A 13,145-nucleotide genomic window follows, 5' to 3' on the forward strand; every position below is an offset into this window, starting at 1 on the left:
CACAGGAATGGGCAGTATCTCATGGCGTCACAGCACTTGGACTCCAGGGAGAGCTCTGGGTGCAGGGTCTGGCCTGTCTATTTCAGCTGTCTTCCTGAAGCGGGCTAATGCTTGCTGTGTTCTGACCCTAATTCTCCCCAACTACATTCCTCCTCCCTTCTCACTGTGATTCCAACGCCCACTGAAGCATCAGCAAAAGTTGGGGCAGATCCTGGGAGACCAGAAAGCTATCTGTCCGCATTTCACGTTCAATTCTACCTCAATTTCTAAGGATTGAGTGGGGCGGCTATTCTTACTCAACTTTCTTAGCCTTTAAAAATCATGCAGTTGGAAGTCCCTATAAAAGAGACACTGGCTATTTGTAGTTTAAACCCATTTTGTTTACTGACCCGAGAGAAAGCCCCAGAGAGCTTGCCATGTCATCCTGACATTTCCATATCTGTTGGCTCTATTATGACGGATCTCTCTGTATTGTACAGACCCAGATTCAACATGAGCCAAATTAGAACTCCAAATATAACACAAAGGACAGAAATGGTTGTACCAAGTGTCAGAGTAGCAGGTAGAAAGGCTCACCAGAGCCCTGCAAGACTGTAAGTATGCATCACAGAACAGACTGTGTGCACATGCGGAGGATCACGGAGCAGTCTTCGTGAGCCTCCATGTTCCTCAGCAGATACTTCAAATCCGTACGTCACGTTCAGCACTATCCAGTGAATCCCTGAATGCTGCTCTCCAGGAAGCTTCCTCCCTCAATACCTGGTTCTTTCTCTCCCTTCACAGTTTGCTTTCCTTTAACAAGTATCTATGGCTCAGTTGATACCAAGAGACTGGAAGCTGGACTGGTAAACTCTGTACATACAGTCATTGCCTGCAGGCCAGCACCTCAGGCGTCAGGTGGGTGACTTACTTCTCATCCAAAACCCCAGACATCACAGACACTGCCTAAAAGCAGCTCACAGGAACTCTATCAAGAACAAAAAGACCATTGCTGAGGAGTTTCAGTCTCGTGGGATTTGACAATCACCTGTGGGGTCCCTGTCTTTGACTCTGTTTTGGCTGACTCTTTAGAGGCAGTGTGGTCTGACAGAAAGCCTTTCCGTCAGCTAAGGATCCCAAGTCACCATTGCTCTTCCTGTTCTCTTGCTCACCCTGTTCTGCCTAGGCCAATCACATAGGACTTGCTTTTGTGTGTTCTGTTTTTCCCAAACAGGACTTTGAATGAACAAGAGTTACTGACTAGAATTTGTAATAACGACAAAAACCAGTTTAAGGGCTTAGAAATAATGGTTAGCATTGGCCATTCCTTAGGTTATTTAGACCAGACTTTCCAGTTGGGTAAAGCTTCTAACTTTCTCATTTGGAAATTCTATAAAACACAAAGGAATTCTTATTTAGAAACTAGCTAAACTAGGTAAAGGGGACAAAGGAACGCACATCCAACAGGCACAACCCGGTTACTTTAAAGAGGCCATCCTCCATTGATGTTGGTGTTACATTAACCCTCACAGACACAGGGCATTGCACCTACATCGACACTCACAGAAAGCACGAGTAATCTAATCAGTGCATCTGCAAATATATGTATTTTGAGTAAGATGTCACAGTAAGTGAGGTGGTCCCAGATACAAACATTTTTCTCATTTCTGCCACAGATTTGGAGAGTCTCACGGCGAGGGACTTAAATGCTGAGAGACAACAGGTACTATGGGAGGGCACCCGACGCTGTGACAGGGGAAGCCGAGATTGCACTGCAGGATTAAAGACCACCTCGCATATGCCTTGGAAATGCCCTCGTTTAGATTTCTGTTTTCATCTCTCCACGCACATCCGCCTGGGTTTTTTCCTGAACCTTAGCCTTCTTTCTTTGTTAGCATCACTGGTATCCTTGACCCTAGACAGTTCCACAGCTCACCAGGCAAACACAGCTGCCCAGGAGGTCTCTTTGTTTCATGAACATCAGTCCTCGATGAATGCTAACATTCAGATGTTGGAAGAAAGACCTTGACTTGCTGCAATTTATTTCAACAGTCTTCCCTGGGCACCTGGTAGGCACGAGAGGCTGTGATTATAACCTAGCCTCTTCCATTTGCATTTTCTATGTCCTCAGAGCTCTGTCCTTGATTCAGTCTCCTCTGGTCTTTGGCTCTCTCTATTTCACTTTCTGTTCATTACTTTCCTTACTGTCCTTAGAGCAAACACCATTCCCAGGTGGGCCTGGGGCTTCTGAACCCTGAGCACTTTCGGCCTCCATGCTGGAGTATTTATAGAGCCCACTGACTATCTGATTAGCTCAAGACACAAAATAAATTGAAGGAATGGGGTGACATTAACCTCCATTGTTTTTCTTCTTACTTGCAAGTCCTGCTGGAGGTAAAGACCACAATTCAGGTAATAAAGCCCCCGACAGAGTACTGTTTCATAAAGGCAACAATATTCTGTGGAAAATGAATGTTGGCAGGGGATGGTGGATTTTGCTCTTCCAAACACAGGGCAACTGCTGTAATTTCAAGCGCACCACAAGCTATAATGCCAATCATGATATTGCACACATGGAAATGGTGTTTGGTGCCTATACTAACAACTGCTTTAGACACACGTTAAATATTACACTTTATGTTTTGTCTAAACAGGGGCTTTGTTCTTTGCAAGGTTAGAAGAGCTGTGTAACAATCCAGTACTTATCATGTTTCTCTGATAAGGCAATTTGGTGACCCTAGCACAAAGCATCATTATTAACACTAAATCTGGTAGCTTAATTATAGACTTCTATGCTTTTGAAGCCAGCATCCACAGGACTTAAGCAATGTTTCCTCTGTACATAGTTTTCTCATTTGAAGAGGCTTCCTGCACTCTCCTCTTACGGTAATGGGTTTGCCCATCTCCAACAGCCCCAGGCAGTCATGGGTAAGCATTCTTCAGCTTCCTCTTCAAGTGCTGCAGGGATTTTGACAATCAGGAGAGAATCTGGAGTGTGTATTTCCCACAACAGTGAAGTCCCTAACGCCAGAGTCAAACATACAGAAAGGGACACGTCCTCTTAATGCCCTTTAACAGATACCGTTCCTCGGCTAGCCACTAAAACAGGATGACAAATCCATTATGGGTCCCGAGGGCAGCTGTGAGAAGGGAGCCCATCAACATCAATTTCACAGCATCCACACTGAAAGAGACAGAGAATTTTGTTTCCCAGTGAAAGAACTCACTCAGATCTTACGGGTTCCGTATTAAAGATTTTCTTATGAGGATCCTCCACCAACAGCACATTTGTAATTTTATATTAAGGCTTTCTGTTAGGCAGTTCATAGCTCTGTAAATAATTCCTTTAAATTATCTGGGCCTATTTGTAATTCAGGGGAGAGCATTGTAAAGGTGTTAGAATCAGTTACTTCTGAGCTTATTTTCATATCTGCGTGTCATTCTCTCAGAAAACATCACTCCTAACTCTTCACTGAGATTAGAGGATACAAAAAACATATATTATTAACAAGTATAAGAATCTCTTCTCTTAAAAACCTGTAACACAAACCAGACATAAAAGAGATAGAAAAGAATAGCATTGCTTTATACCCATTACTTGATTTTTGCCTGAACATGTGACCAACAGTCTTTGTTGATTTTATACATATATACTTATATATACACACATATATTTAAATATATATATATAGTACAACATGGAATGGCAACATATCAAATGTTTACATCCTCTGCTCACACATGTTGCTTCCTGTGAGGGAAACATATCATATTACAAAAATAAACCATGGAGAGTAACATGCAACATTCAAGGAGGAGGGAAACAGGGTTGGGGAGGGGAGGAGGGACACAACAATGCCAAAGAACAAAAAGTGCCATTGACCTGATTTGTCAGAGCTGTCGCCTGTGCCTGGCCTGACGGAGCAGCTGGGATTAGCCTTTGCGCTGTCCTTGGAAGGAACCATTTTGGGTTTGTTTTTCGTTGCCTCTAGAGCTTTGACCTTCTTGGCATGTTTACTTCCTGTGTAGTGGGCCTCGGCCTGGCTCTACGAAGGAGAACAAATCAGGTTCATTGTTTTGCTACAAACACCAGGATGGATGAGCATGCAGGGAAATACAATCAGTCATAGGCACCACAGACATCACAGGTCAGGGCGTGGCTGCAGCCCCAGCATCCATCTACGAGGAGGTTTCAACATATCAAACCTTGCCGGGTAGCAGAGAGCCTGTGCTGTTGAAAACCTAGAAGTCACACGAGCGGACCACAGGATCAGGACAACAGCAGGAGGGAGGTGAGACGGGTCAGCGGTGCCCTCTCACCTTGGCTCATGCCAGGGACGATTGCTTTCTCACCATCTGGCTGGCAGCATCTGTGCTGGGTGTCCTATTCACCCTGTAGACGTGGACTTGCACAACCACCGCCACTCATTAGATAAAGCCTGTCTGCTCTGTCCCTAGCTCCCTGTGGTCTCTGAGATCAACTAGGGTGACAAAGCAACGTGTCGATAAACGCTGTTGAACGCAGATGGCACTCGGTTTTGGAGACATCTACATGAACTTAGTATGCCACCGTGGGTGATCCCAGTTCCAATTATAGCTCATGCCACAAGGGAGTTAAGGACCGTCCTTGATCTCAGATGTGGTTCTCACATCAAAGCAGTTAGCATCCAGTTCTCCTACATAAAGGGTGTGCAGCACTGGGACTTCAATGCTAGATCAAAGGAGGGAGAAAGTGAGACAAGAGACAACACCAAATTACAATCAACCTGGAAGACATTTAGTTAACTTACTGACATCTGGGAAGTTACCTTCCATCCAAACAAGAGCTTTTTGACATCTTGACTTACTATACATGCTGGGAAAAGTAACTGTGTAAATTCATTTGACTTTCACTCTGAACAGACTGAAAAATAAAAGTGTGTGTGTAACAAAACCGAAACAAGACACAGTGGGTGCACTGCTTTAGTGGTAAGGTGACTGTCGCGGTAAAACTAATAAAGAGCACGACCGGTTCCCTCGAGTTCCCACTCCGCTCGAGTCCGAGAGCTCTAGCTGTTTCTCTGTCAGCTGCTTTCACACGCTGTCCCCTTGGCGGGTTGTTATCACTCCTGGCACACATTGTGTTCCTCGGGCCGTGCTAGCGTGGCCCACGCTAGCCCCAAGCATTCTATAGCCTAGCATGGCTTCCTGTCACGGACTCCGTTCTCACTCCCAACAACCCAGTGAAATCATGACTCAACAAATTGTAACCAAACAACAGATTTATGTGTTAAATATTCAATGTACTATACATCCACACAATTAACTTACAATCAATTGATGAGGATATAAACCACCCCACCTAGATAAGATAAATTGACCTATAGAAATCCATCCCTTAAGAAATATTCATAACAACCTGTATCTATGTAGAGATGCATGGCGAGGATCGTTTACGTCTGCCTCCATGCTGCTTCCCCTTTCTGCTCCTCCCTCTCCTTCTAAAACCTTTGTTCCCACCTCCCTTTCTTCTCATCCAGCGACAGACCTTGTTTTATCTCGTGTCTGCCTTCACCTGCATAAGGACATCAATCTACAGGTGACACACATGGGAAGTTTTATGCAACAAGATGGAGTTTTATCAGAGGATTTTTAACCTAATTATTCTTCTTATCCATTTCCTTTAGAATCTGAGTGTGTCTAAAGATGGTCACGGTCAGCGAGGTAAGGTCAGGTCATACCCTACTTCGTTGAGGTAAGGTGTGATGCACATCCAGTCATGAGGAAATGGGCAGATGTCGCAAAGCATGTTCTGGGCCAAGCCAAGCCAAAGCAAAAGGGACCGGAGGGGAGTCTTTCGAGGAGATGTCCTAAAGTTGGCAGCCTTTGGCTGAAGAGATGAAGGGGGAGTTACACATGAATTGGTAAATGGAAATGTACTTTGGGTGGGAGGGTTTGGCCTAGGAAAAGCATTAGTGCTGGAATGTCAGAGGCCTGGGCATGGCTGAAGAGGGGCTTACTCAGACCACTTGACAGACTCTCTACCGTAGGATGCCAATGGGAGCCAGGTGAGGGAGCGGCTTATCGCCGGGATGCAATTCTCCAGCAAATGCATGATACTCAGGGTCCAAGTGCAAAGCTTTTCTACCTCAGCTGTTGTTTACTTATTGACTGTGAAGGAGAAACGGACAATGAAGAAGGAAGCATCGAAAATAGGAGATAATTGGGGTAAAATCATGAGTGAGGAATATGACAAAATGTTCCTATTATAAACAGAGTAGCTCAAGTTCCCGGGCATTAGTCATGTCAGTCCTGAGTCCTGGGCGTCAATGGATCCAGTCAGTTTGCTGCTCAACACTCAATATAGTGTTTTTCCAAAATACCACATTTGCTTAAGCCATCTCAGGCTGTGGAGTGTGTGTGTATTTGTGTATGTAGTGTGTATGTACGTGGTGTATGTATGTATGTGGTATACGTATGTTGTATGTGTGTGTGATGTGTGTATGTGTGTGTATGTGGTATACGTATGTTGTATGTGTGTGTGATGTGTGTGTGTGTGTGTGTGTGTGTGTGTGTGTGTTGAAATGCTTTGCTGACTTCCCAGCTTCTTTTGTTCCAACTCAGAGCACACATGACTTCTCTATCTTGAGCGATTCAGCTCACTCGTTTCCATGGAACTGGTGACGGTAAACATCACTTCAGTGCCCATCACTGTGTACCACCGCGGGGGGAAAAGGCCTAGTTTTGCTGAATGCATAAGCAATGAGATGAAGGTAGGTGTCCTTGCTGACCTACAGTGGTCTGACTGTGAGGAACAGACGCAATGAGCCGAGCGGCCTACCTGTACCTTTGCAGTACCTCTGTACCCCGTTGGAGTGGGAACTCGGTGCTTTTCAGAGCTCTCTGTCTCAGTAGTGTTTCTCATGTGGACTAGGAATCGGATGTGGAAACATGCATTGCCTTGGGAGAGTGTAATCTGGGGTTGGCTTACTTTATGTTACAGCTAACAGTACGTTAGTATCTTCCCCTGTGTGCAGTCTTTGCCACCCGGGGCCTTGCTGAGTGTAGTTCTACTTCCTCAGGATCTTCTCACAACTATCATTTTAGCTCTTCCTTGACTTTATCTCGCTCTTACTCAGAATGCTCACGGACTTCTCATATTCTTTGTCGAAGTTAAAGGAAAATCCAAGGAAAAGGGAATTAGACCTTCGTATATTAATCAGGGGAGGGGACACCGAGCATACCTGTCTGTTTCTGACTAGCTGCCAACTTGTTGCAGCTCACACTTATCTTTTGAGGCATCTCAGCTGGGGGACTGCCTTGATCAATGGGCCTGCAGACATATCCATGGGGCATTTTCTTTATTGATAATTGATTTAGGAGGCCCAGCTCACTGTGGGCAGAAAGACCCTAGGCGGGAGTCCTAGGTTATATAAGAAAGATATCTGAATAGAAGCTAGGGAGTGAACCAGCGGGCAGAGTTTTTTATTGTTTCTGCTCTCGTCCCTTCCCCAATCTTATATGATGACCTGAGAGTGTGATCTGAAATAACCCCTTTCTTCCTCTAAGTTGCTCTTGGTTATAGACCTTATCACAGCAACAGATATCATACTAGAACAATAGTAACAAACTAGAAAAATAAATGCAGATTTAAAGACGGGAGAGTGGAATTAATAATGATGACTAATGTCCCTGAGCACTGTTCCAGGCTGAGCGTGAAGCTCACTGGAGCCTCTCGGTATCCTGTGATAGGAGGCGCTGTCAGCCAATGTCTTGCAAATAAGAAACTATGTATTCTAAAAGTAGGTAACTTATCGACAGTCACAGAGGACACATAGGAAGGCATTTAGTAGATACCAAGTGCTTAGATGTACATCTCCACTTAATTATATAAGCCCCGCATATACTCCTATGTTGGCCCTAAGTTTACATTGTAATTGTTAGAACTGGAAAGCTTCAAAGGCACCACACTACTTTAAATAACACAGGAAGGGATTAGACCTTAATGTCACTGAAATTTCTACAAATAGGAAATAGCTACATGATTTTGGGCAAAGGGTAAAACATTAGGTCCAGCCCTTTTAAAGAATAGCTAAGAAAGCCCTGAAGCCCCACTTTGTAGTTATATACTAGGATACCCCCAACTTTTTCTTTTTAATTTTGAGAGAGGCTCACGTAGCTAAGGCTAGCCTTTAATTCACCATGCAGCAGAGGCTAGCCTTGAACTCCTCGCCCTTCTGCCTCTACTCCAAGTACTAGGATGACAGGCACATGGAACTATGCAAAGTTCCAAAGACAGTTTTCAAGGCCTCTTCTATTCGAGTGCACTGAGTAGTTCAGGGTTATTTAGTGCCCTTTGGCTCAAGAACAGGATTCTTTAAACATAACTTTCAGGTACAAGATGAACAGTAATTTCCTCATTACTATTTCCTGGCATCAGGGCAGAACGTTATCAGCATCAGTTAGCACTCGAGATAAAGATCCAGCTACATGGTATCTTACTGCATCATGACAAGACAGAAAGGTCTCCTCACAGCATGACCTATTTTCCCTCTGAGTTTGGGGTGTGCAGAAGCAGGCATTGGGGATCCTTGGCTCCCACGGACTGGCACTTGGGGCGAGTGAAGTAGCCCGCTGTGGAACAGAGAGAGTGGTAGGCAGCCCTCTCTCTCACTTGGCACACTTTCCTGCGGTGTTCTTGGTGAGTGGCACTTGCTGTCCCCAGTACTTTATCTGACGCAGTGTCAACAGCTTCTGCTTCCTGGGCAAATCTTCAAGTGAAAGTGAGACACTGTTAAATTGCAACAGCCCTGACCCCGCTTCATTAGCAAGGAAGCACCTTAACTGAGGAGTTGAAGAAGCAAGAAGGGGAGCCAGGAAGCTGATGGTACCAGGCGCTGCCACAGTCAAACACTGTCAACAATGGACCTGCTTGGCCAGGTTGACTTTCCTTACAGTCCCGTGACTGAGCGGCTGAGGTGGCTGGCTCCTGCAAATGGCTTCAAGAGAGCTGCTGTAATCCCCCTGGCACTGACCGATGCTTGGGGATGTGGCTTAGCAGTAAGGCACATGCCTTGTTGCACAGGGCTTGAGCCTGAACAGTCAAAAAAGAAGGAAGAAGCAAGTCCCTGTGAAGAACTGGTAGGAACAGAGAGGGTTACTGGAATGACCACCCTGACATCCATCTAGGAATTGATGGGAATCTGGCCTCATATTTTAGGGGCCACTTCTATAGTCCCCAGAACACCCACTATCCAAATGGCAAACAGCTTTCACGGGAATGAAGGGATACATTTTTTCCCCTATTAATTCTCTTTGGTGTCAAGTCCCTTTGATTTCTCCAATCCTCAACATTTCTCAGAACCTCACTGGCCCAAGTAAAAAAGATAATGAATTAGACAAGGTTTTGACTTGAAACAAAAAATGTAACGAAGTATTCCCAGTGAGACATTTTACTATCTAGTGTGTGCTCACCTCTGGTGTCTCCTGAGTTCTAATTTCTGCCTCAGAGAGGAAGATCTGCCGTCTCCAGTCATGATGCAACACTGGGTTCAGAGTATATGGAAAGGCAAACTCACAGAGTGCCAGGCAAGTGCCCAACGCTCTGCTTACAGAACTGATCGTTCTGTGTTTAAAGAAATGAATAAAGCTATTTTCTTGATTAAAGAAAACACATCTAAAAGATGGCATCTCTTTCTCTGCTACCTCCGGTGTCAATGTGGTCAGCAGTGTTACGAGGGAAGCAGCAAAGGTCAGCTAACATCAGACAAGATGGCCTTGGTACAGGCTGGTATGGCTATACAGAGTGGTCAGATAATTTAAAAAATAACAACATATTCTAAATAAAAATCTAAAATGCATGCTAGATAAACCATTACAAATAGACTGGTAAACTTAATTGTCCTAAAAACAATTTGACTCATGCCGTGTGTTGGAGAGCGTGATACTTTTAAAAATAAAGACGACCCCCTTCCACCCGGCCACACACTGAAGATCAGGAGGTAGAAGAAAAGACATGCAAACCACAAGCTGAAGTTCAAGGAGAAAAACAACCCAGAACAAGAGGATGGAGAATATCAAGGAGGGAGCAACTGAGAACGAAAGGAGTCAGCGAATAGAAAAGAGGATTCCAGATTGTAGGGGACTGCGGAAGCTCCTCCAAAGAGGGAGCGCGGCTTGGGCCCTGTTTCTGGGGCAGGCTCTGAGGTGGTGGTGCACAGGGGGAGACACTCTGGGGTAACAGGAACAGCATGTGACAGACAGCACATCCTTTGAACTACAGTGTGCCCTGGCTTTGAGCTTCTCTACAACACTGATCCAGAGAGGACAACAGAGAAATGCTGAACCGTTACCTTCAAAGTTATGTCCCTTGTAAACGGAAGCCATTACAGCGCTTTTCAATGGAGCATCAAATGTCCGATTAGTAAGCATTTTGAATAGAAAGCGACTGTGACATTAGATGTGGCTTTTACATTATAGATCCTATCTATCTGAGATAAAATCATGACACTTTGAAATCTATGAACATGTTACAAAACAAATTAAAACTTGCTGAGTAGAAGCCAAATAATTTCTCGAATCTCTCTGCCTTATCACAATGTTTCCCCACAAAACCCTTTTTACTAGTAAAAAGCCCTTTTGTATGTATTTTTGAACTGATAAGATTTGATCCTTCCAGAGACAGGGCCACATTATGAGAAACGGAAGATGTACTCAAGAGAAAGGCTTACTCAGTCCAAAGATGACTAGTGAGCCTTTCTTCTGATATTGGCCATTTTACTGTCTGCAATATCAATAATGATGTATAACTGGCTTTGGTAGACATCGCACTCAACCCTTACTTACAATGATGTATAACTGGCTTTGGTAGACATCACACTCAACCCTTACTTACGGGAATCTGTTGAAATCAAAAAAGTTCAGACAAGATTATGACCATTATGAGTCTTTTAGTTTAAAGAGACTCAGTGTTTTTGCTAATTTCTAAGATCTAGCCAGTGAAACAGTTGTGGTTTCTATGATCCAGCTAATTCCATCCATAGTGTGTGACTCCAGGGGGCGCCACCCACATATAGTTCATCATGGATGCTATCCTGCAGGCCACATGTAGTGGACCAGCAACCTGTGTAAGGCGTTCTAGGCATCCTCTGTATAGTGTAGAAAACGCCACATGAACTCCAGAGCTTTCTGTATCACTGAAGGGAAAAGCAGCGGCTCTCTAGGAGGAACAGGATGTGCACACTAGACTGTTAATTCTCTCTGGGCCCAATTTAAATTCCATCAAATATTAGAGACACAGTAGAGTTCTCGGGTCACAGCTGCTTCCGAATGCTACTCTTCGACACCCCAGCTTTACAGACCGCCGCGCTTTATTCATTTCAGTGGAGGCAAATTAATCCATTTCTTAAAGAGAAAAAAAGCTGAGATCTTTAGTGCAGTTCAAAGTAATTTTTCGAATATATTCCATGAGTCATCTGTGCGCCTGGATGTCTACATTTCTGCTTGCATAGGAAGCTGCACATAAGCACACTCATGTGCACATAAGACCTTCTACAGGTGACCGAGGCACTGCAGCTTGAGTTAATAATCAGCAGAGAGATGCGGTGAGGAGACCGGCTTGTGCCCCTTAAAGAACCAGACGGTGGCTTCTCGCAGTTTCGAGGGAGCAGACTCAGTCGTTTCCCTCAGTTTCAGACTTCACTTTAGTCGTCTGAAGGCGGTTTATTAATTTGGGGCAATTCCCAGCAACCTTAGCTTCTTCCCTTAGGGATCCAAACTCACACCGAGTTACCCACTTAGGGTTGATAAGGGCGGGATTAGAGGCTCAATCATTTGGGAGCTCCTGTATTAACTGCTGTCGGACTGCAAGTCCTTTCATTTGGTCAGTTCTGTTCTCTCTCTTGCCCAGCTCTCCGTTTCATTTCAAGGTAGGTCATAATTAAAACTTATGTCCATTAAAAAAAAAAAAAAAGATACACTTTGGCTAAGGTAAAGGTCAACCCAGATGATTCCGATCTCACTTCTGTTTGTACACAATGGAAATCACAGAGCTTGCGTTTTGAAGACAGTTTTCTCTTACCAATCAAATGGTAGGACACTTGTGTGACTTCTTCAGTACAGGTCTTCAGCATTGCATCTCTGATAAATGTCATTACAATTTACTCAGGGGTTTTCAAGTGTCTGAGATGCTTATTCTTTAAAAAAAAAAAATACAAGAAGAGTGTTCACTCTGCATTTTGCACTGCCGTCCTGTAGTTTTTGAGGGATTCTTATGCCGTCTCCTGTGTTGGGGGTCAGCTCCTGAGCACCGTAAGCGTGTAAGCGAATACCTCGTGCATAAGTGAATTCCTAATAAATGTCCGACAGTTTGACTGGGGGGAAGGTGAAGCAATAAACCCTGGCGGGGGTGGGGTACTCTCCCACGCTCAAATCAAAGGGAAATGGCTGACAAATTCCCCAGAGAATGTACTAAATAAGCCATACACTCTAAATGACTATATCCAGCACGGGAAGGCAAGTGCTTTGTACATTGACATGACTAAAATATAAAGTGATTAAAAAAAACCCATTTTTATAATTTAAGAACTACCTAATTTTCTTTAAAGTTATTTCATAATATTTAAAATATGACATATTGCAAATATTATATATTAAATCCCTCAGAACATTTTATGAATCACATAGATTTTAATATTATCTTAATTTTAAAAATTATTTAATTTATGTTAATATTAAGGGTTTGTTAATGATTATTTAATATTTTTGAATTATTTATTTTGGGGTTTTCTCACAGTATTTAAAAGTGTAAGCGATCCACTTTCCTTGAATTAAGGCGTTAGTTACTGCTCTGGTACGGTGAGACAGAAGGACATCTCCGGTTCTGTGGTGACTCCGACTTCACAGGCTTGGCCAGTGTATCTACAAGGACCATGTGCTCTCAGACTTTCACATTTACCGTGAACTGGTCCAAGGACGCATCACACTCGTTTCTATTTACGCATCAAAGACATTTACGTAAATGACGCCAATTAAGGCTAAAATGAGAACTTGTATTGTGTCTTCTTCTTACATTCCATGACTCACAGCCTTAGCGTCTGCTGTCTCGGCAGAGCAGCTCTGCGAGGGCAGTGCTCCGGGAAAGGGTTGAAACGTGGCTGTACCAGCATTTCACACATTGATACCTTAGT

At 44.0% G+C, this 13,145-nt stretch overlaps 1 protein-coding gene across 6 annotated transcripts in view; it reads right to left on the reverse strand.

Moving 5' to 3' along the window:
• The window catches only part of Znf385b (zinc finger protein 385B), a 301,336-nt gene that overhangs the window by 42,771 nt on the left and 245,420 nt on the right, over positions 1 to 13,145 (reverse strand). For all 6 annotated transcript variants that reach the window (XM_032903545.1, XM_032903544.1, XM_032903546.1 and 3 more), the window contains one exon: positions 3,863 to 4,025. In XM_032903545.1, coding sequence (XP_032759436.1) covers positions 3,863 to 4,025 — 163 coding nt within the window. The remainder of the gene's footprint in view (positions 1 to 3,862; positions 4,026 to 13,145) is intronic.

Source organism: Rattus rattus, chromosome 5, assembly GCF_011064425.1.
Source record: "Rattus rattus isolate New Zealand chromosome 5, Rrattus_CSIRO_v1, whole genome shotgun sequence".
Classification (NCBI taxonomy): Eukaryota; Metazoa; Chordata; class Mammalia; order Rodentia; family Muridae; genus Rattus; species Rattus rattus.